General features: G+C 49.2%; 1 protein-coding gene across 2 annotated transcripts in view; it reads right to left on the bottom strand.

Moving 5' to 3' along the window:
• The window catches only part of MED14 (mediator complex subunit 14), a 67733-nt gene that overhangs the window by 28024 nt on the left and 18085 nt on the right, over positions 1 to 21624 (bottom strand). For both annotated transcript variants that reach the window (XM_054005780.1, XM_054005789.1), the window contains exons 13-16: positions 19685 to 19844; positions 18863 to 19057; positions 4341 to 4475; positions 3086 to 3162 (exon numbers count right to left, since the gene is read on the bottom strand). In XM_054005780.1, the coding sequence (XP_053861755.1) occupies positions 3086 to 3162; positions 4341 to 4475; positions 18863 to 19057; positions 19685 to 19844 (567 nt within the window). The remainder of the gene's footprint in view (positions 1 to 3085; positions 3163 to 4340; positions 4476 to 18862; positions 19058 to 19684; positions 19845 to 21624) is intronic.

Genomic DNA, 21624 nt, shown 5'->3' with positions numbered 1-21624 from the left:
TGGGAAGAGAGCCCCACAAATTGAACACATACCAACCCAGGAGAGCCTGATGGTTCGCCACCCTTAACTGGAAGCCTGAGGATGAATAAACCTTTCTCCCAAATGAGTCCAGCCTCCTTGAGTCTTTATTTTTCGGAGGAGGGGCTGGTTGGCCCTGCTGCTCCTTGTGGTTGACCGACTCAACCACCAGGGAAGTAGGGGGCAGGGTGGGTGTACAAATATTCATGCGCCTTGGCGGGCACAAAGTACTTCCGTTCAGGCCTCTTAGAGATGGGGGGCAAGGAAGCTGGAGTTTGCCACAAGTGTTTGAAATTTTTGCCACCCCTTCATCGAGTGGGAGAGCCACCCTGCCCGGCAACGAGGCGGATAGGACGTTGAAGAGGGAGTCCGAGGGCTCCTCCACCTCCTCGGCCTGAAGTCATCCTTTTTAATAGTTCCTGGTGGGCTTTAGAGTCCTCCTGCAGGACAGAGGGAAGAGGGGCTGTAATCGCCTCATCAGGAGAGGGTGAGGAGGCAGGCGCAGTACTTTGCATGTCCGCCGGTACTGGAGGACCCACCACTTGGTGGCCCTCCAGGAACAGCACCAAAGATGCACGTCCCACAGACTCCTTTCTTGGAGGCTGGGACAGGGAGGCCGATGGCCGATCCAAGGCTTCGGCCACCAAGCGAGCCCCGACTGGGGGCTGCGTCGGGGGTCACGGGGCCCATTGGTACCACTGTGCCGGCCACAGAGCCCGGTGCCACTGCACCTGCTGCCGCATTGGCAGAGCAGGCTGTTCAGCCTGACTGGCCTGTCCCATTGATTGATGACTACGAAGGGAGGCCGGGCTGGCGTACGATCTGCCGCTGTCCCTGGACTGGGAGGAGCGTTGGCAACGGTGCCGACCACGAGACCACGATTCCAACGTGGAGGAATGGTACCACCGGTAGCAGCTGCTCCGCCATTGGCTGTGGTGGGCTGATCTGTGCTGGCGAGCCGCCGGAGATCGAAGCCCAGAACTGCGAGAGTGGTGCCGTGGCTGGGTCCTGGAGCGAGATGACGAACGGAAATGGCATCGACATTCGTGTCACAACTGGCTACGGTAGCCCCTCGGAGACGAAGACCTTCGGTGTCGTCTGTCTCTGTCTTGACGGGGCACGCTCCACAAGGCAGAGCGCTGCCTGGAGCCCCTGTCAGTCGGAATCCAGCCACCTGGTGGGAGTCGACGGTGACCAGAGTGAACTACGCATGGGACGGTCGCTGAGCGGCGAACTGTGTCGGGAACATTCCCTCGACCGCGAATGGTACCAAGCCAGGGGCGACTGTGGAGATCCTAGCAGTGGCTTGCCTCTGGACCGTGGAGCCAGCGTTGGCAGTGCCAGGCTGCTTGCAGGTCCTCCGGCATGGAGGGCATCCAGACATTCAGGACTTCCGAATGGGCCTGACTACTCTGCTCAACCTGAGCCGGAGGCCGATGGGGACCAAGGACTGCCCAACATAGGTCTATCCTCTCCCCCAGTCTTGCTCCGAGGTCACGGCGGAGAAGGCCTCTTCTTAGCCGCCTTTGTGTGCCCTGCATACGGGGAGCGGTGCCGACTGGTAGATGGCACTGAGGGGTCGCCGCGCACCGACACCGCGGTGCCCAGTGCAAACTCAGAGCGGCATGCCAGAGTCAGGATCAACACTGACTCCATCAGGATAGCCCGGAGCCAAATGTCTCTTTCTCTCTTGGTCCGAGGCTTGAAAGACCTGCCAATTTTGCAGCAATCACAGAGATGGGTTTCGCCCAGACAGCATAAACAGTCCATGTGCGAATCACTCACTGGCACTGGTCACCTATAAGTGTTGCATGACTTACAACCCAGGGCACGCCCTGGCCTGGGCGCACTAAACTAAACTAAGTTACACTAACTACTTCAACTACAGGTACTATTACACTGAACAAACAAGAGTTCTGGAGGAAAGCTGCAGACAAGCTGGAGCAGAGCAGTTCCGAAGCACCTTTGCTGGCGGCAAGAAGGAACTAAGGGTGGGGAGAGCGCGCAGTGCCCCTTATACTACGCCACAGAGGTGCCGCTCCAGGGGTCGCTGGGGCGCTCCCCTACGGATACTGGGGGGAGGGGGGGGAGGAGGGACTTACAGCACCAGTGCACATGGTGAGCACGCACACCTATTGTGGAATACACATGAGCAATCACTCAAAGAAGAAGAACTATGGGCTGGAGGCATTAGCATAATTCACATTCCTGGAGAGAGGTACTGTGAAACCTCCAAGCCAAGGTTCTAACCTCCTGATTGCTAAGAAATACACAGGGAACCTGGGACACAGGCTAGTAGCAGAATGGCAATTCCTGCCAAGGACGGCAGCAGGAGATGCTAGGTTAGAAAGCCATCTTTGGCTGGAACAAGGAAGGCTACAATTTTGTCACAGAGGTCACAGAATCCTTGACTTCCAGAGACCTCCATGACTTGAGCCTGCAGCGGCAGGGAGCTACAGGGTCCCTCTGCCACCTCTGGTGGCTGGCAATTGCGGGGCCGCACCACGAGCTCTGGGCCGCCGCAGGGGTGCCCTGGAGCTCTGGGCTGCTGCGGAGGGCAGAGGTGCCCCAAGCTGAGAGCCACGGGAGGTGGAGGAACCCAACAGTTCTGAGCCGGGGTCCCTGGGGTGGTGTGGGGAGCCCGCAGCTCCCCATTTTGCTTTAAAAGTCAGGGATAGGTCACGGGCTTCTGTGAAGTTTTCTTTATTTCTCATGACTTTTACTAAAAATATGCATGACAGAATCTCAGCCTTACTTATAGTTGCTGTGCATTTGTCATGTTTGGAAGAGACAGAGACCATGCCCCTTAGCTGGTCAATTCTCACCTATGAACAGACACCAGGACTGACTGTTCCAACAATAAAGGGCAATACATTATTTTCCTACTCTTCCCCTCCCCACCGCAGGCCACATTACCTTACATGACTGGGGATGTAAAATAAGCCATTGTTTAAAACAAAAATGCTTTTCAAAGTTTAGTGTTGCAAGGTGTCAAACTCTTCAAATGCTCCTTTTTCCTAATACTGTTCATGTACTTGATAAAATGAAGTGTATAACAATATCTTACTTTAATAAACGTATAGCATGGCTGAAGCCATCTCCTTCTACCTGTACTCCTTGGTGTGGAATCTCCATATTAGACAACTAAAGAAAAAGGAAGATTTCATTAAGTTATAACAAACAAACTCAAGGGGGGGAGGTGTACACTCTTTCAAAGTTTGCGTCTTGCTACAAGTGACAGTTTCACATTTTGAGCATGGAAAATTGAGAACATGGGGGGCCACACTACACTCTTGTCTCCCCTTGACATCCCACTATCTCCCCTTCTCTCTCTTCACTTTATCCTGTCCCCTACCCCGCCCTTCCCTCTCCCAAGCATCAGCGGTGGCAGGGAGTCACAGCTGCAACTGGAGTAGGAGGACCGAGCTCTAAAGCACTCAGTTGGCCCATGCAAACAGATTCCTGACATTGGCCAGCCGCGCATTTAGAATGGAAGGCAGAGAGGACTAGAGAAGGAACAGTATGCAGGCATGTCTGAAGACATGTTAGCACATGCCCCCTGAAGCAGGGTGGTTACACCTCTCCTGCCCTGAAGGGCTTAAAACAGTCCTGGGAGAGGGCTGTGGCAGGAGAAAAGTTGGGCTGATTGGGAAAGCAGCCACAGCTGTAGCCAGTGCAATCAGGGCCCAGCTGGCCCTTATAAGAGGACAGTGGGCCAGAAGGATGAACAGACTCTCTCTAGCTTACTTGAGAGAGAAGGACCTGGCTGCCTGGGAAGCTGAGAAGGGTATCTAGGGTGGAGCAGTGCTGGGGAAGGGCAGAGGGAGCTGGGGAGCTCTGGCCTAGCAAACCCCCAGGCTCCAGGCCGAGTTAAGGGCCAACAAAGGTACTGGGGCTGCAGAGGGGCAGCCCAGATATAGGCAGAGGCAGCAGGTCCAACCCCCCTTACCAATGATGAGTGGTTTATAGACCGCAGTCTGCCCCAGGGAGCAGGGGCTCGATGATGACTGGCAGTAGCCACTGAGGCACACTGGGGATGGGGTTGGGGGTTCCCCTGGGTGGGGAGACCCAGATTGTGGGTTGCCACTAGGGGGCAAAACCCTGATGTAAAAGGCACTGGGGTCCGGGAGGGACACGGGGGGCCAGCGACAGGTGGGACATCAGCCAGCAGAGGGCGCTCCAGAGCTGGAAAAGAGCTAATTCCCTGAACAACCAGCAGGAGGCGCCGGGCCAGTGAGTCGTCACCCCGCCACACCCCCAAATATAGATAAATCAGTTTATACAAAGAAATTCTAGGAAAATGTTAATCTCATAATACTTACCTCCATACGAAGTCCTATAAATGGCATATTTGTATCACACATTGCTACAAGATGAGCTAGGACTTTATTGAAGGCACTCATTTCTCCAGATCGTTTTGGTTTCTTAGATTCTACAGAACACGGATCACCAGACAACTAGAATTCAAACAGAGAAAGATGATATCTACTAGCCCATTTGGAATAAAAACAGTCACCCTTCAAAAAGGTCATAATGCAAAGGAAAAGCTTGATCAGCTGTTATGTTTGAAATGAAATACTCTCTGGGCACATATGGTTACTCTTAAGGGTTAGAGGACTCAATCGGGTTTATTTAAAAGCATTCTATAATTTTCTCACAAAACAATTGAGTGTTTAACACACTTGCAAACCTTCGTTGTGTAAACTAGTTTACTGAGTCCACACACAACACTCCCCCCAAAATATTATGGGTCTCCTGAAGTACCTTTCCACATAGTGACTAGACCAACTCCTCAAATTAGGGGGTTTGGGAGTTGCAATCTACATTACCTTACGATCCTTTAAATTTCCTCTGAATATTCACTTAAGCCACAAGACTTCAAGAACCTCCTACTTACACCTTTTACATAGTCACTGTATCATTGAAATATATTTGAAATACACTAGCTTTTGCTCAATAACAACAGCATTTGATTGATGATGCCTCATTCTTTCCCCTATCCCTTCTCACTGTCCAGTCAGCCTCTTCATTGCATTATATCTGAAGTAGTTTGTAAACTACATCAGCAGATGACACTAGGGAACTGGAGCAAAAATGTAAAGAACAATCCTATAAACAAGCACTTTCAAATATATAAAATGGCATACTTTTGTAAAACAGGACACCGATAATGCATAAACATATCTGATATTTTGGAAACTAGAAAGGCTCCAGAACTGCCAAAATTATGTAGCGTAGACAAGGGCCTAGTTAAGAAAAAAATAAAAAGAACCCTCCGCACAAACAAGAGTTACTTAAACACAACTGAAATAAGCAAGAATTATCACAATCATTCCGTTTATTTTTTAATGAAATACAAAGTCACAGTTAAAACATACACTTTACACATCTTTAAACATTAGATCCAAGAACACTCCACACTTAGGGTATGTCTACACTACAATTAGGCACCTGCAGCTGGTCCTTGCCAGCTGACTCAGGCTAGCGGGCTCAAGCTAAGAGGCTGTTTAGTTGAAGTGTAGATGCTCAGGCTGGAGCCCGGGCTCTAGGACTCTGAGGTGGGAGGGTCCCAGAGCTCCAGCTGCAGCCCAAACATCTATACCACAATTGAACAGCCCTACAGCCCGAGCCCAAGTGAGGCCTCATCTGGAATACTGTGTCCAGTTTTGGGCCCCACACTACAAGAAGGATGTGGAAAAAAGCTGGGAGTCAGGGGAGTAACCCCTTTGACCACTCCCCACATGACCCCACCTCTAGCCCGGGACCCCCACACTCTCCCCATCCCATTCCTTCCCACCTTCTCTGGGGAGGGCCAGCGGAGGATGTCTCTGGCTTGGCCGCAGCATGCTCCAGCGGGCCAGGCCGGGCGGCGCGGCCACAGTGTGCTTCGGCGGGCTGGCACGGCCGCAGCGTGCTCTGGGGCATGGGACAGAGCGGCACGGCTGCAGCCTGCCAGCCCCCGGAGCTGCAGCTGCTTCGGAGGCTGGGGGGAGAGCAGCGTGGCCAGAAGCGGAGAGACGCTGGCCCCGCCTCTTCCCTTCTGGCTGTGCTGCCTCTCCTTGCTCCCTCTGTTGGGGGGAGGGGCTGTATCCCACCTCTCCCTCTCTATACCCGTTCAGAAGCCGACCCCCTTCTCTGGTGCTTCCCTTTTTTTATTTAAAAAAAATCAGCTTATGAACAAGTATATATACACTTAAAAAGGTAAATAGTTAAAATTGTATACATTTAAAAGCAAAATTTCAGGGTTACTAGACTCTAGTGATTAAAAACAGATCAACTATTTGAGTATCAGAGTCAAGTTTAATTAAGTTACTATTACTATTCTAATATTAACAAATTAATGTTGCCTTTATCTAAAATATACCTGATTTAAAATAAATATGCAAGCCCAGGTTGTCAAAACTAGTAGTACACCTCTACCCCGATATAACGCGAGTTCGGATATAACGCGGTAAAGCAGTGCTCCGGGGGGGGCAGGGCTGTGTGCTCCAGCGGATCAAAGCAAATTCGATATAACGCAGTTTCACCTATAACGCGGTAAGATTTTTTGGCTCCCGAGGACAGCGTTATATCCGGGTAGAGGTGTAATAAAGTCAGAATGACTCAAGACCCCTAATTTGTTTGTATAGCTGCTAAAACAAGGGAAGACCATACACAGTGAATGGGTATTTGACTAAGGTCTCATCTACAAATGGAACTTATGGAATAAGGCAAGGTGTGTGTTTAAAGCGCAATAACTTTTCTGGACTAGCTATTGCAGAGTAGCTTATTACACAATAGCAATTCTGCTTCATTTCCCCATGTAGAAGAGATGTTGTGACATTATCTGATTAAAATATGACCATATAGATCATTGTTGCAACCAGTTATATATTTGTAACAAATCTTGTACAATGGTTGTCGAGTGAGGGGTCTATGAAAAGGTTCTGATTTGCTGGTTCTGATTATGCTATCTGTATGCATGTATCATTTTTGTATGTGAAGTTATAAGTATTGGCTCTATACTTGGATTTCAAACATTTGCTCCTAGGGTAACGCCCACGAAGTAATTAGCCAACACATCTTGGAGGGACTATTCAAATTGAGTAACCCATCAAAAGAACATTTAACTAACAATGGACCATAGGATCAGAGTAACAGCCGTGTTAGTCTGTATCCGCAAAAAGAAGAACAGGAGTACTTGTGGCACCTTAGAGACTAACAAATTTATTAGAGCATAAGCTTTCGTGGACTACAGCCCACTTCTTCGGATGCATATAGAATGGAACATATAATGAGGAGATATATATACACACATACAGAGAGCATAAACAGGTGGGAGTTGTCTTACCAACTCTGAGAGGCCAATTAATTAAGAAAAAAAAAAAAAAAAAAAAAAACTTTTGAAGTGATAATCAAGCTAGCCGAGTACAGACAGTGTGATAAGAAGTGTGAGAGTACTTACAAGGGGAGATAGTCAACGTTTGTAATGGCTCAGCCATTCCCAGTCCTTATTCAAACCGGAGTTGATTGTGTCTAGTTTGCATATCAATTCTAGCTCTGCAGTCTTTCTTTGGAGTCTGTTTTTGAAGTTTTTCTGTTGTAATATAGCCACCCGCAGGTCTGTCACTGAATGACCAGACAGGTTAAAGTGTTCTCCCACTGGTTTCTGAGTATTTTGATTCCTGATGTCAGATTTGTGTCCATTAATTCTTTTGCGTAGAGACTGTCCGGTTTGGCCAATGTACATGGCAGAGGGGCATTGCTGGCACATGATGGCATAGATCACATTGGTAGATGTGCAGGTGAACGAGCCCCTGATGGTATGGCTGATGTAATTAGGTCCTATGATGATGTCACTTGAATAGATATGTGGACAGAGTTGGCATCGGGGTTTGTTACAAGGATAGGTTCCTGGGTTAGTGGTTTTGTTCAGTGATGTGTGGTTGCTGGTGAGTATTTGCTTTAGGTTGGGGGGTTGTCTGTAAGCGAGGACAGGTCTGTCTCCCAAGATCTGTGAGAGTAAAGGATCATCTTTCAGGATAGGTTGTAGATCTCTGATGATGCGCTGGAGAGGTTTTAGTTGGGGGCTGAAGGTGACAGCTAGTGGTGTTCTGTTATTTTCTTTGTTGGGCCTGTCTTGTAGGAGGTGACTTCTGGGTACTCGTCTGGCTCTGTCAATCTGTTTTTTCACTTCAGCAGGTGGGTATTGTAGTTTTAAGAATGCTTGATAGAGATCTTGTAGGTGCTTGTCTCTATCCGAGGGATTGGAGCAAATGCGGTTATATCTTAGAGCTTGGCTGTAGACAATGGATCGTGTGGTGTGTCCTGGATGGAAGCTGGAGGCATGTAGGTAAGTGTAGCGGTCAGTAGGTTTCCGGTATAGGGTGGTATTGATGTGACCATCGCTTATTAGCACAGTAGTGTCCAGGAAATGGACCGCTTGTGTGGATTGATCTAGGCTGAGGTTGATGGTGGGATGGAAATTATTGAAATCATGGTGAAATTCCTCAAGGGCTTCTTTTCCATGGGTCCAGATGATGAAGATGTCATCAATGTATCGCAAGTAGAGTAGGGGCGTTAGGGGACGAGAGCTAAGGAAGCGTTGTTCTAAGTCAGCCATAAAAATGTTGGCATATTGTGGGGCCATGCGGGTACCCATAGCAGTGCCGCTGACTTGAAGGTATATATTGTCCCCAAATGTGAAATAGTTGTGGGTGAGGACAAAATCACAAAGTTCAGCCACCAGGTTAGCTGTGACATTATCAGGGATACTGTTCCTGATAGCTTGTAGTCCATCTTTGTGTGGAATATTGGTGTAGAGGGCTTCTACGTCCATAGTGGCCAGGATGGTGTTTTCTGGAAGATCACCGATGGATTGTAGTTTCCTCAGGAAGTCAGTGGTGTCTCGAAGATAGCTGGGAGTGCTGGTAGCGTAGGGTCTTAGGACAGAGTCTACATAACCAGACAAGCCTGATGTTAGGGTGCCAATGCCTGAGATGATGGGGCGTCCAGGATATCCAGGTTTATGGATCTTGGGTAGCAAATAGAATACCCCTGGTCGGGGTTCTAGGCATGTGTCTGTACGGATTTGTTCCTGTGCTTTGTCAGGGAGTTTTTTTAGCAGATGGTGTAGTTTCTTTAGGTAATCCTCAGTGGGATCAGAGGATAATGGCCTGTAGAATGTGGTGTTAGAGAGCTGTCTAGCAGCCTCCTGGTCATATTCCAATTTATTCATGATGACGACAGCACCTCCTTTGTCAGCCTTTTTGATTATGATGTCAGGGTTGTTTCTGAGGCTGTAGATGGCGTTGTGTTCAGCATGGCTGAGGTTATGTGGCAAGTGATGTTGCTTTTCCACAATTTCAGCCTTTGCACGTCGACGGAAGCAATCTATGTAGAAATCCAGTCTGTTGTTTCGACCGTCCGGAGGAGTCCATGCAGAATCCTTTTTTTTTGTAGTGCTGGTAGGGAGGATTCTGTGGGTTAGTATGCTGTTCAGAGGTATGTTGGAAATATTCTTTGAGTCGGAGACGTCGAAAGTAGGATTCTAGGTCACCGCAGAACTGTATCATATTCATGGGTCTGGAGGGACAAAAGGAGAGGCCCCGAGATAGGACAGACTCTTCTGCTGGGCTAAGAGTATAGCTGGAAAGATTAACAATATTGCTGGGTGGGTTAAGGGAACTACTGTTGTGGCTGCTTGTGGCATGTAGCAGTTTAGATAGTTTAGTGTCCTTTTTCCTTTGTAGAGAGGCAAAGTTTGTCTTGTAAATGGCTTGTCTAGTTTTTGTAAAGTCTATCCATGAGGAAGTTTGTGTGGAAGGTTGGTTTCTTATGAGAGTATCCAGTTCTGAGAGCTCATTCTTAATCTTTCCCTGTTTGCTGTATAGGATGCTGATCAGGTGGTTTCACAGTTTCTTTGAGAGTGTGTGACACAGTCTCTCAGCATAGTCTGTGTGATATGTAGATTGTAATGGATTTTTTACCTTTAGTCCTTTTGGTATGATGTCCATCTGCTTGCATTTGGAAAGGAAGATGATGTCTGTCTGTATCTGTACGAGTTTTTTCATGAGGTTGATGGATTTCCATTCCATACGGCTAAATGCAGTGCCTTGCATAATGACAAGTTTCAGAGTAACAGCCGTGTTAGTCTGTATCCGCAAAAAGAAGAACAGGAGTACTTGTGGCACCTTAGAGACTAACAAATTTATTAGAGCATAAGCTTTCGTGGACTACAGCCCACTTCTTCGGATGCATATAGAATGGAACATATAATGAGGAGATATATATACACACATACAGAGAGCATAAACAGGTGGGAGTTGTCTTACCAACTCTGAGAGGCCAATTAATTAAGAAAAAAAAAAAAAAAAAAACTTTTGAAGTGATAATCAAGCTAGCCGAGTACAGACAGTGTGATAAGAAGTGTGAGAGTACTTACAAGGGGAGATAGTCAACGTTTGTAATGGCTCAGCCATTCCCAGTCCTTATTCAAACCGGAGTTGATTGTGTCTAGTTTGCATATCAATTCTAGCTCTGCAGTCTCTCTTTGGAGTCTGTTTTTGAAGTTTTTCTGTTGTAATATAGCCACCCGCAGGTCTGTCACTGAATGACCAGACAGGTTAAAGTGTTCTCCCACTGGTTTCTGAGTATTTTGATTCCTGATGTCAGATTTGTGTCCATTAATTCTTTTGCGTAGAGACTGTCCGGTTTGGCCAATGTACATGGCAGAGGGGCATTGCTGGCACATGATGGCATAGATCACATTGGTAGATGTGCAGGTGAACGAGCCCCTGATGGTATGGCTGATGTAATTAGGTCCTATGATGATGTCACTTGAATAGATATGTGGACAGAGTTGGCATCGGGGTTTGTTACAAGGATAGGTTCCTGGGTTAGTGGTTTTGTTCAGTGATGTGTGGTTGCTGGTGAGTATTTGCTTTAGGTTGGGGGGTTGTCTGTAAGCGAGGACAGGTCTGTCTCCCAAGATCTGTGAGAGTAAAGGATCATCTTTCAGGATAGGTTGTAGATCTCTGATGATGCGCTGGAGAGGTTTTAGTTGGGGGCTGAAGGTGACAGCTAGTGGTGTTCTGTTATTTTCTTTGTTGGGCCTGTCTTGTAGGAGGTTCCATTCTATATGCATCCGAAGAAGTGGGCTGTAGTCCACGAAAGCTTATGCTCTAATAAATTTGTTAGTCTCTAAGGTGCCACAAGTACTCCTGTTCTTCTTTTAATGGACCATAGGAGACACCCATCTACACTTAAATGAAATTTCCTGCTGTGACTAGGCAAAATGCATGGACATGTGACTTGCCCATGTGACTCCAAACTCCATCTTGATGCTGTGATTTTCCACAGTAAGAACAATGGAATGTCTTCCACATGGCAAAAGATATAAAAGGCCCTGGAAACACCTCCATTTGGTCTTCAATCCTGCTTCTTACCTCTGGAGGAACTTTGCTACAAACTGAAGCTCTGAACAAAGGACTGAATGAACCATCTAAGCTGTGGATGTACTCCAGAGACTTGACTTAAGCCAGCAATTTATTCCATCACTACTACAAGCCTGAACCAAGAACTTTGCCATTACTGTACGTAATTGATTCCTTTAACCAATTTTAACTCTCACCTTTCTTTCTTTCTATGAATAAACCTTTAGATTTTATAAAAAGCAACAGAGGGTCCTGTGGCACCTTTGAGACTAACAGAAGTACTGGGAGCATAAGCTTTCGTGGGTAAGAACCTCACTTCTTCAGATCAAAAAGTGATCTGAAGAAGTGAGGTTCTTACCCACGAAAGCTTATGCTCCCAGTACTTCTGTTAGTCTCAAAGGTGCCACAGGACCCTCTGTTGCTTTTTACAGATTCAGACTAACACGGCTACCCCTCGGATACTTTAGATTTTAGATACTAAAGGACTGGCATCAGCGTGATTTTGGGGTAAGATCTAAGTTATATATTGACCTGGATGCGTGGCTAGTCCTTTGGGATCAGAAGAACCTATTTGATTAGACCGGTTGTAAAGAACCACTCATCTCTGAATGATGTTGATATAAGAGGGAGGGATAGCTCAGTGGTTTGAGCATTGGCCTACTAACCCCAGGGTTGTGAGTTCAATCCTTGAGGGGGCCATTTAGGGAACTGGGGTAAAAATCTATCTGGGGATGGATCCTGCTTTGAGCAGCAGGTTGGACTAGATGACCTCCTGAGGTCCCTTCCAACCCTGATATTCTATGATTAAGAACTGGAATGCCTAAGGAGACTCACTTTATGTTTTCTTGTTAGCCAGTGTGGTGAAATAGGAATTTATTTTTGTGGCTGGTTTGGTATATCTTATAAAAGAGTAAAAGACGGTTACTCACCGTTGTAACTGTTGTTCTTCGAGATGTGTTGCTCATATCCATTCCATTAGGTGTGCGCGCGCCGCGTGCACGATCGTCGGAAGATTTTTACCCTAGCAACACCGGCGGGTCGGCTGTGGAGCCCCCTAGAGTGGCGCCTTCATGGCGCTGAATATATACCCCAGCCGACCCGGCGCCCCCTCAGTTCCTTCTTGCCGGCTACTCCGACAGTGGGGACGGGGGGCGGGTTTGGAATGGATATGAGCAACACATCTCGAAGAACAACAGTTACAACGGTGAGTAACCGTCTTTTCTTCTTCGAGTGCTTGCTCATATCCATTCCATTAGGTGACTCCCAAGCCCAACTTAGGTGGTGGGGTCGGAGTGAGACATTGCTGTGTGCAAAACCGCTGATCCGAAAGCAGCATCGTCTCTGGACTGCTGCACTAGTGCATAGTGAGCTGTAAATGTGTGGACTGATGACCAAACCGCTGCTCTACAAATGTCCTGAATCGGAACTTGTGCCAGGAAAGCCGTCGAGGAAGCCTGGGCCCTCGTGGAGTGAGCGGTGAGGTGCGGTGCTGAGACACCTGCCAGGTCATAGCAAGTCCGGATGCAAGACGTAATCCAGGAGGATAGGCGTTGTGAGGAGACCGGTGAGCCTTTCATTCGGTCGGCCACTGCAACGAAGAGTTGCGTCGTCTTTCTAAAGTGCTTTGTGCGGTCAATATAGAAGGCCAGGGCCCTTCGTACGTCCAGGGAATGCAAACGTTGATCCTGGCGAGTGGCATGTGGTTTGGGATGAAAGACCGGGAGAAAGATGTCCTGGTTGATATGAAAAGGAGAAACCACCTTAGGGAGAAAGGCAGGATGTGGACGAAGCTGCACTTTATCCTTATGGAAAACTGTATAAGGGGGCTCGGATGTAAGCGCCCTGAGTTCAGAAACGCGCCTTGCTGAGGTGATGGCTACAAGGAAGGCTGTCTTCCAGGATAGGTACAAAAGAGAACAGGTGGCCAGTGGCTCGAATGGAGGACCTGTGAGCTTGGAGAGAACCAGGTTGAGGTCCCACGTCTGAACGGGCTGACGTTGTTGTGGGTACATCCGGTCTAAGCCCTTGAGGAATCTAACGACCATCGGGTTAGAGAATACCGAGGACGCGAGTTCCCCTGGGTGAAAGGCCGATATAGCGGCCAGGTGAACTCTAATTGAAGATATCGCCAACCCCTGCTGTTTTAGGGAGAGGAGATATTCCAAAATAAGGGGAATGGGTGCCTGCAACGGGGATGTGGCTCTTTGTTCGCACCAACAGGAGAACCGCTTCCATTTGGCCAGGTACGTGGTCCGTGTTGAGGGCTTCCTACTGCTCAGTAGAATCTGTTGTACAGAGTGCGAGCATTGCTGCTCTGCCTGGGTGAACCATGGAGCAGCCACGCCGTGAGGTGGAGTGATTGGAGGTCGGGGTGACGCAACCGGCCGTGGTCCTGAGAGATGAGATCCGGATCCAACGGAAGCGGGATCGGTGTCTGAACCGAGAGCTCCAACAGTGTGGTGTACCAATGTTGTCTTGGCCACGCAGGAGCGATCAGAATTACCTGTGCCTGGTCTCTGCGCAGTTTGAGCAGTACCTTGTGGACCAGAGGAAACGGAGGGAAGGCATAAAACAGGTGGTCTTTCCAGGGAAGCAGAAAGGCGTCCGAGAGGGAGCCCGGAGCTCGACCTTGTAGGGAGCAGAACACGTGGCACTTCCTGTTGTCTCGAGATGCAAACAGGTCTATCTGGGGAAACCCCCACCTCTGGAAGATGGAATGTATAATGTCCGGACGGATAGACCACTCGTGCGTTTGGAAGGACCTGCTGAGTCGGTCCGCTAGAGTGTTCTGGACTCCAGGGAGGAACGATGCCGTGAGATGGATTGAGTGGGCGATGCAGAAGTCCCACAGGCGAATGGCCTCTTGGCATAGAATTGACGAACGTGCTCCTCCTTGCTTGTTGATGTAGAACATGGCCGTGGTGTTGTCGATGAGAACTAACACAGCGGCCACGTAGGAGATTGAGGAATGCCTGGCACGCCAGGCGTACCGCCATCAGTTCCCGAACATTGATGTGTAGGGCTAACTGGGATGCAGTCCACAGGCCCTGGGTATGGTGTTCGTTGAGATGGGCGCCCCACCCCAGAGATGACGCGTCTGTGACCAGGTGCAGGGAGGGTTGTGGGGCGTGAAATGGCATCCCCTCGCAGACTACAGTGTGATCTAGCCACCAGGTGAGGGAGGCCAGGACCGAGTTCGGGACCGTGACCACCATGTTCAGGCTGTCCCGATGTGGACGGTATATTGATGACACCCAGGTTTGAAGCGGGCGAAGTCGAAGTCTGGCATGCCTGGTTACGTACGTGCAGGAAGCCATGTGACCCAGCAGGGTAAGGCACGACCTCACCGTGGTAGTTGGGAAGGCCTTGAGCCCTTGAATGAGGTTCGTGATGGTGCCAAATCGGTTGTCTGGCAGGATGGCTTGTGCACGTCTGGAGTCTAGAACTGCGCCGATGAATTCTATTCTCTGGGTAGGTTCTAGAGTGGATTTGTCCTTGTTGAGTAGGATGCCCAACTTGTTGAATGTGTGCACTATTCTGTGGACGTGAGCGTGAACTTGCTCCTTGGTGCGACCGCGCACCAGCCAGTCGTCTAGGTACGGGAACACCTGTATCCCTTGCCGACGAAGGTACGCTGCCACGACAGCCATACATTTCGTGAACACCCTTGGGGCCGAGGATAGGCCGAAGGGAAGGACTGTAAATTGGTAGTGCACCGTGTTTACCACGAATCGCAGGAAGCGTCTGTGAGGTGGGTAAATTGAGATGTGAAAGTATGCGTCTTTCATGTCGAGGGCGGCGAACCAGTCTCCAGGATCGAGGGAAGGGATAATGGCCCCCAAAGAGACCATGCGGAACTTCAACTTTACTACGAATTTGTTGAGTCCGCGCAAGTCCAAGATGGGCCGCAGACCTCCTTTGGACTTCGGGATCAGGAAGTAACGGGAATAAAATCCCCTGCCCCTTAAGTCTATCGGAACCTCCTCTATGGCCCCCATGGCCAGGAGCGTAGAAACCTCCTGTATAAGAAGTTGCTCGTGAGAAGGGTCCCTGAAGAGGGACGGGGAAAGGGGGTGGGAGGGGGGGATAGAAGAAAACTGGATAGCGTATCCCCTCTCCACCGTGCGGAGGACCCAACGGTCCGAAGTTATAAGGGACCAAGCACGGTGGAAGTGGGAGAGGCGATCCCGAAAGGAGGGAGCTGGATCCTGGGGGATGACTGGGGCGCCGTCCTCGACCGCACCTTCAAAAGTTCTGTCTAGGACCTGAAGGTGGTCTTGGTGGCCCTTGGTTCTGACCGGGTTGAGGGCCAGCCCATCTTCTCCTACCACCTCGCCCTCGCCTTCTGGCAGGGTCCTGTCTCTGACGAGGTGGAGGGGGGTAAAAACGTTGAGGCTGCGGCCTAAATGGTCTGCGCTGGGGACCCGCAACATGCATCCCCAAGGAGCGCATGATTGTCCTGGAGTCTTTGAGGCTCTGCAATCGAGAGTCCGTCTTCTCCGAGAACAGCCCCTGTCCTTCAAAGGGCAAATCCTGTAGGGTCTGCTGTAATTCAGGGGGCAAACCCGAAACTTGGAGCCAGGAGGTCCTGCGCATAGCGATACCTGCGGCCAGGGTCCTTGCGGCCGAGTCCGCTATGTCCAGGGAGGCCTGTAAGGAGGTCCGAGCCACCTTCTTACCCTCCTCAACCATGGCTCCAAACTCTTCCCTGGACTCTTGGGGAATCAACTCCTTAAACTTCCCCATAGAGTTCCAGGAGTTGAAATTGTAGCGGCTCAGTAGCGCCTGTTGATTCGCCGCTCTAAGTTGTAGCCCTCCGGCTGAGTAAACCTTACGGCCAAACAGATCAAGCCGCTTAGCCTCTTTTGATTTTGGCGCTGCAGCCTGCTGGCCGTGGCGCTCTCGTGCATTCACTGATTCCACCACCAGTGAACACGGTTGGGGGTGTGTGTACAAGTACCCATAGTCCTTAGATGGGACAAAGTATTTCCTTTCCACCCCTCTCGCTGTAGGTGGAATGGAGGCAGGAGTCTGCCATATCGTATCCGCGTTCGTTTGGATCGTGCGGATCAAGGGTAACGCCACCCTCGATGGGGCATCCGATCCAAGGATATTCACGATCGGGTCGTGCACCTCCACTATCTCCTCCGTCTGCAGGTCCATATTACGGGCCATCCTGCGCAGGAGATCCTGGTGAGCCCGAAGATCTATCGGAGGGGGACCCGTGCATGAAGTGCCCGCCACTGCCTCATTCGGAGAGGAGGAGGAGGACGCCTCCGGTGGTAGTGGATCCAAGGGGGGGTCCCGGTCCCCCTGGTCTTGGGTCGGAGCGTCACCTGCACTTGGGTCCACGGTGTCGGGTGGTGTGGACACAGAAGCCTCCATGCCTCCAGGCGGAGGCCGAGAGATGGTGGATTCTGGGGCCCTTCTGACCGAGTGACCCGAGCGAGAGGTCGATGGTAATGAAGCCCCTTGCTCCTGGTGATACGCCCACGGGGTCCAAAACGACCAGTGAGATGGTCCATGAGAGTGGTCCTCTGCCCTCTCCTGCCAATGGCCCAAGTCTCGTTCCTCGGCCTGCCCCTGAGGGGGGTATGCCGATCTCGACAGGTCCTCCGAGGAGCGAGACGCCGATCTTGACGGCCATGGCGGTGCCGCGAAAGATGAAACGATCCCCGTGGTCTGCGGTGCCGCACGGTGCCGGTCCGGAGATGATCTATCTCTGTGCGGTGCCGGCGATCGGTGCCGGGACCGCGACCGGTGCCGATGACCTCGTCGGTGCCGGGAGTCAGATCTGGACCTCGACGAGGACCTAGAGTATGCCCGGTGCCGGGAGCGGCCTCTCGACGTCGAGCGTCGAGCGTGGCGGTGCCGAGAACTACGTCTCGACGTTGATCGGTGCCGACGATCATAGCGGTGCCGAGACGTAGACCGGTGCCGCGACGAAGATCTTGGCCGCGAGTACGACCGGTGCCGAGACGATATTCGGTGCCGGGACTGCGAGCGGCGTGGGGACCTGCTTCGGGACCTGGATCGGCGCCGAGGTTCCAGCCCTTGTGATGGAGGGCGCATCAAGGCAGGTTTCCCTCTTGACTGTACCGGGCGAGTCAACGGTGCCGTCGGTGCCGGTGGTTGAGGCGGTGCCGGCTCCGTGAGAGCTATCAAGTCTCTCGCCGCCGCGAAGGTCTCTGGAGTCGACGGGAGACACTGTATCACCGCCGGCCTCGGTGGAGACGCTATTTGTACCGGACTCGACGGCCTCGGCGCCGGAGTCGACGGTGCTGGAGGCGCCTGTTTCCGTTGCTCCACCGGCGGACGCGGCTCTACCCCCGGCACTGGGGGAGCCGGCGTCTTCGGCACGGACGTCCCCGTCTTATGGGCTTTTTTATGCCCTGGGGATAATGACCGGCGCCGCGGCACTTGCTGTGTTTGCGGTGCCGACGAGGTCCGGTGCCGGGGAGGCTTGTCTGACGCCACTCGCATGGTCGTCATAGCCGGTGCCGCCGGGGCACTGCGCACCGAAGTGCTAGGCGTCGGAGTCTGGCCCGTGGAAGGAGTGTCCGGGCTAAGTGCCGCCTCCATTAGGAGTTGCCTGAGCCGAAAGTCCCGCTCCTTCTTGGTTCTTGGTTTGAAGGCCTTACAGATCTTGCATTTGTCTGTTTGGTGGGACTCTCCCAGGCACTTCAAACAGGAGTCGTGCGGGTCGCTCGTTGGCATAGGCTTAGCGCAGGAGGCGCACTGCTTGAAGCCGGGAGCGTTGGGCATGAGCCCGGGCCCGCGGCCGGGGGAGAAAGGGGGAGACGACCCCCTTAACCCCCTGAACTACAATAACAACTATAACAACTTTAAAACTATTTAACTATAAACACTAGAACTACAACTATAACTATAACTTTGAATGACTAAGTAAGCTAGGGAGAGTGGAGGACAGCTATGCTGCGCTCCACAGTTCCAACGACCGTCAGGGGCGGTAAGAAGGAACTGAGGGGGCGCCGGGTCGGCTGGGGTATATATTCAGCGCCATGAAGGCGCCACTCTAGGGGGCTCCACAGCCGACCCGCCGGTGTTGCTAGGGTAAAAATCTTCCGACGATCGTGCACGCGGCGCGCGCACACCTAATGGAATGGATATGAGCAAGCACTCGAAGAAGAACCACCAGTTTTGGGTTGTGTTTGCCCTATTTCTCAGGGGTTTGTCCTGAATTTGACACACTCAGTTATGACCCACTAAGACACCGTTACAGAGGTAAGCTACACAACATTTCAAATATGCCATTACTAAAGCTGCCAGTTATCCCCACAAGCTGCATCTAGCTTTGAACTGGGACAAATTAATCTTTCAGGTACTTATAATTCACCTACAACCAGACACTATTCCTAATCTTAGGGCAAACACAGGTTTAATGTCTGTTTCCATATGGAAGTACAAACCTTGCGCTTGGCACCGCCTTTTGCTTGTTTCCCACTTTTTGTGTCTAGTACCAACTCCTCGATGTTTGGTTTGAATTGCTGTAGTAAAAGTGCAGTAGCAGGGCTGTCATCTCCTTCAGGACAGCTCACAGAGAGAAAATGATTCTTGTACTCCAGTTCTGTGGGGTTGCCAGGAACTTCAAACATCTCTACCACCTATGTTTAAAACAAAACATTCATTTTGAGAAGAAGCTTGACAAAATAATAAAAAAAATAATAATAATTAAACTACGGGGGGGGAGGAGGGATAGCTCAGTGGTTTGAGCATTGGCCTGCTAAACCCAGGGTTGTGAGTTCAATCCTTGAGGGGGCCACTTAGGGATCTGGGGCAAAATCAAAATTGGTCCTGCTAGTGAAGGCAGGGGGCTGGACTTGATGACTTTTCAAGGTCCCTTCCAGTTCTAGGAGATGGGATATCTCCATTAATTAAGATTACATTCGTTTGTTTTTTTTCCCTCTTCCAAAAACTATTTTATCTCTTTCTAAAAACACTGTATTATAGTAGGGAAAAGAACTCAGGAAGAGAAGGGAGACCAGCCTGCTAGGAAATAAAAAGAAAGCTAGAAGGCTCATGGAGTAACAAAAACAGATTATGTTCATACAAACCATATTAATAGACAGACCCTGGGAGCTAGAGAAATGGGGACTAGACGTTTAAAGCAATCATCACTGGTAGCCAGTCTATCATGCTGTATTTACTTTATTTTATTTTTTTAATAAAGTGTTTGTTATGCTTTTGTCTCCAAGCACCAAAGTTCAGAAAAGTGTTTTCCAATTACTTACAATGTAGTACTGTGGAAGGCGAGTGAGTTTGATAAACAGTTTGTGCTTGGAAAGGTTGCCAACAGGATGGCTAGCATAATTAGCTAGCTGCAATGTTTCACTGGTTACTGTAGGCAGATGTTTTATAGACTGTTTGCATCGCTGCTGTCCAAGCCAAAACCTTGCATTAAAAAAGAAAAACATTAGTGCTTTGAGTTTTTATGTATTAAAATGCTACAAAACAATAAGTCATACAGGGTCACTATCAAATTAAAAGTTATATACAGAGTGAAGTTGATGTAAAGTTAATTACCCTAGACCCTAGAATTTTAAAAATTAGATTTACTTGTCATCATTTATGTTTATATTTTGTCTCCATCAGCTTGGGTAATGATAATTCAATTTCATTTATTTATAGTCTATTTCACTTTTAGATTCTTACTGTTGCAACACTTGGATTTCAGAGACTACAGGGATGTGTTCTTTCATTTAAGAACTCTATTCAGTGAGATTTTAAAAGACGTTGCTGGAAATATTTCTGCAGGATTACAGAATTAGAGAATACCTTAGAAAACCTTGCAGGTTTTAGTGAGTTCACAATGTGGCCCCTTCCAACTTTACCGTGACCCATTAAAAAAAATTTACTGGAGAAAAATTCTTCTTACTTCAGTGTTCTGGCAAGCCATGTCACAGTTTTTGAAACAGACACTGACACTGCACTATTCTGTTACTTTCTGGGTTTCTGCTATTTTCTAGCATAACTATATGAACCTGAAATTTCAGGGATGAAGAAGGGATGACCTATATAGAAGATATTACAGCACATTTATCCTAATATAAAGCTGAATCGGAGTCAGAATATTTGAGATATTTACAACTGGATTCTCATCACACAGGCAAGACTACAAGTGACAGCTAGGTCTGAGAATGAGCCAGAGATATATAGTTTGATTTTCAGATGTACTGAGCATCCAGTTTCTGTGGTCTCCAGCTGGAGTTTTGGGTGCTTGGAACCTCTGCAAGTCAGGACAATAATGCCCAAAAGTAAGCCTGCCATGTCCTAATGGCTGTTATAGAATAGAGAATAGCTGCCTCAAGGTTTGCAACGCTATTTTGGCCTTCAGTTACAGACCACAATTTATAACACAGGAATGTTAATAATTTCCCAGGATGCCAATAGAGTATGACTCTTACAAAAGTATGCTGGGAGTTTGGGGAGCTGCAGGGCGGGGGGCGTCAGGATGACAGAAGATGGGATTTTGTTTTCACATGGCTTTAAATTGTATTTGTATTACTTGTTACAGTCAGGTTTGGGAGGCTCTAGGGACATAACGGCATATATTTTATTGAGTTAATATATTATTTGCTTAAAATTATTAGGTGCCTCAATCTTATAGATTTAGATGTCTTCTGAAGCCCTAAGTTAGAACATACCTTAATGGTATAAACTGATCAAAACTGAAGTGCTAAAATAACTGGATAAGAAGTGGAATGCATTATGCTGACAATGGGCAATTCCTGTTCCTTCCTCTGCTGCTACAAAGGGGAGGGTTTTTTTTGCAACAGAACTAGTAACATTCAACTGTGTAAGAACGTGGGAGGAGGGAAATAGGGTTTGGGGAAGCTGTGCATGTGTGCATGTACGGTGAAATTTTGACCCTAATGAAGTCAACAGGAGTTGGCACGGACTTCAGTTGGGACAAGATTTCACGCACATGGTGTTGCGAAGGCCACCTACAAAGGAGCTCCCTGTGCAAACACACATGGGGAGAGATTTTCATACAGAGTGGGATAAAGGCAGGCTAGGAAAGGGCTATGGAGTCTACTCCAGCAGAGGAAAGAGGAGATAGCCAGCACCCTAACTTACTTAGGATAGGGAAAGGATATGTCTCCCACAATGCTAAGGAACTTATTCTTGTATGTTATAATTCATAATATGTAAGTCAAATGAATAATTCCAA

This window comes from Malaclemys terrapin, chromosome 1 (assembly GCF_027887155.1).
Source record: "Malaclemys terrapin pileata isolate rMalTer1 chromosome 1, rMalTer1.hap1, whole genome shotgun sequence".
Lineage (NCBI taxonomy): Eukaryota > Metazoa > Chordata > Testudines > Emydidae > Malaclemys > Malaclemys terrapin.
Note: the sequence above shows the minus strand (reverse complement) of the source record. Positions and strands in the feature narration are given on the sequence as shown.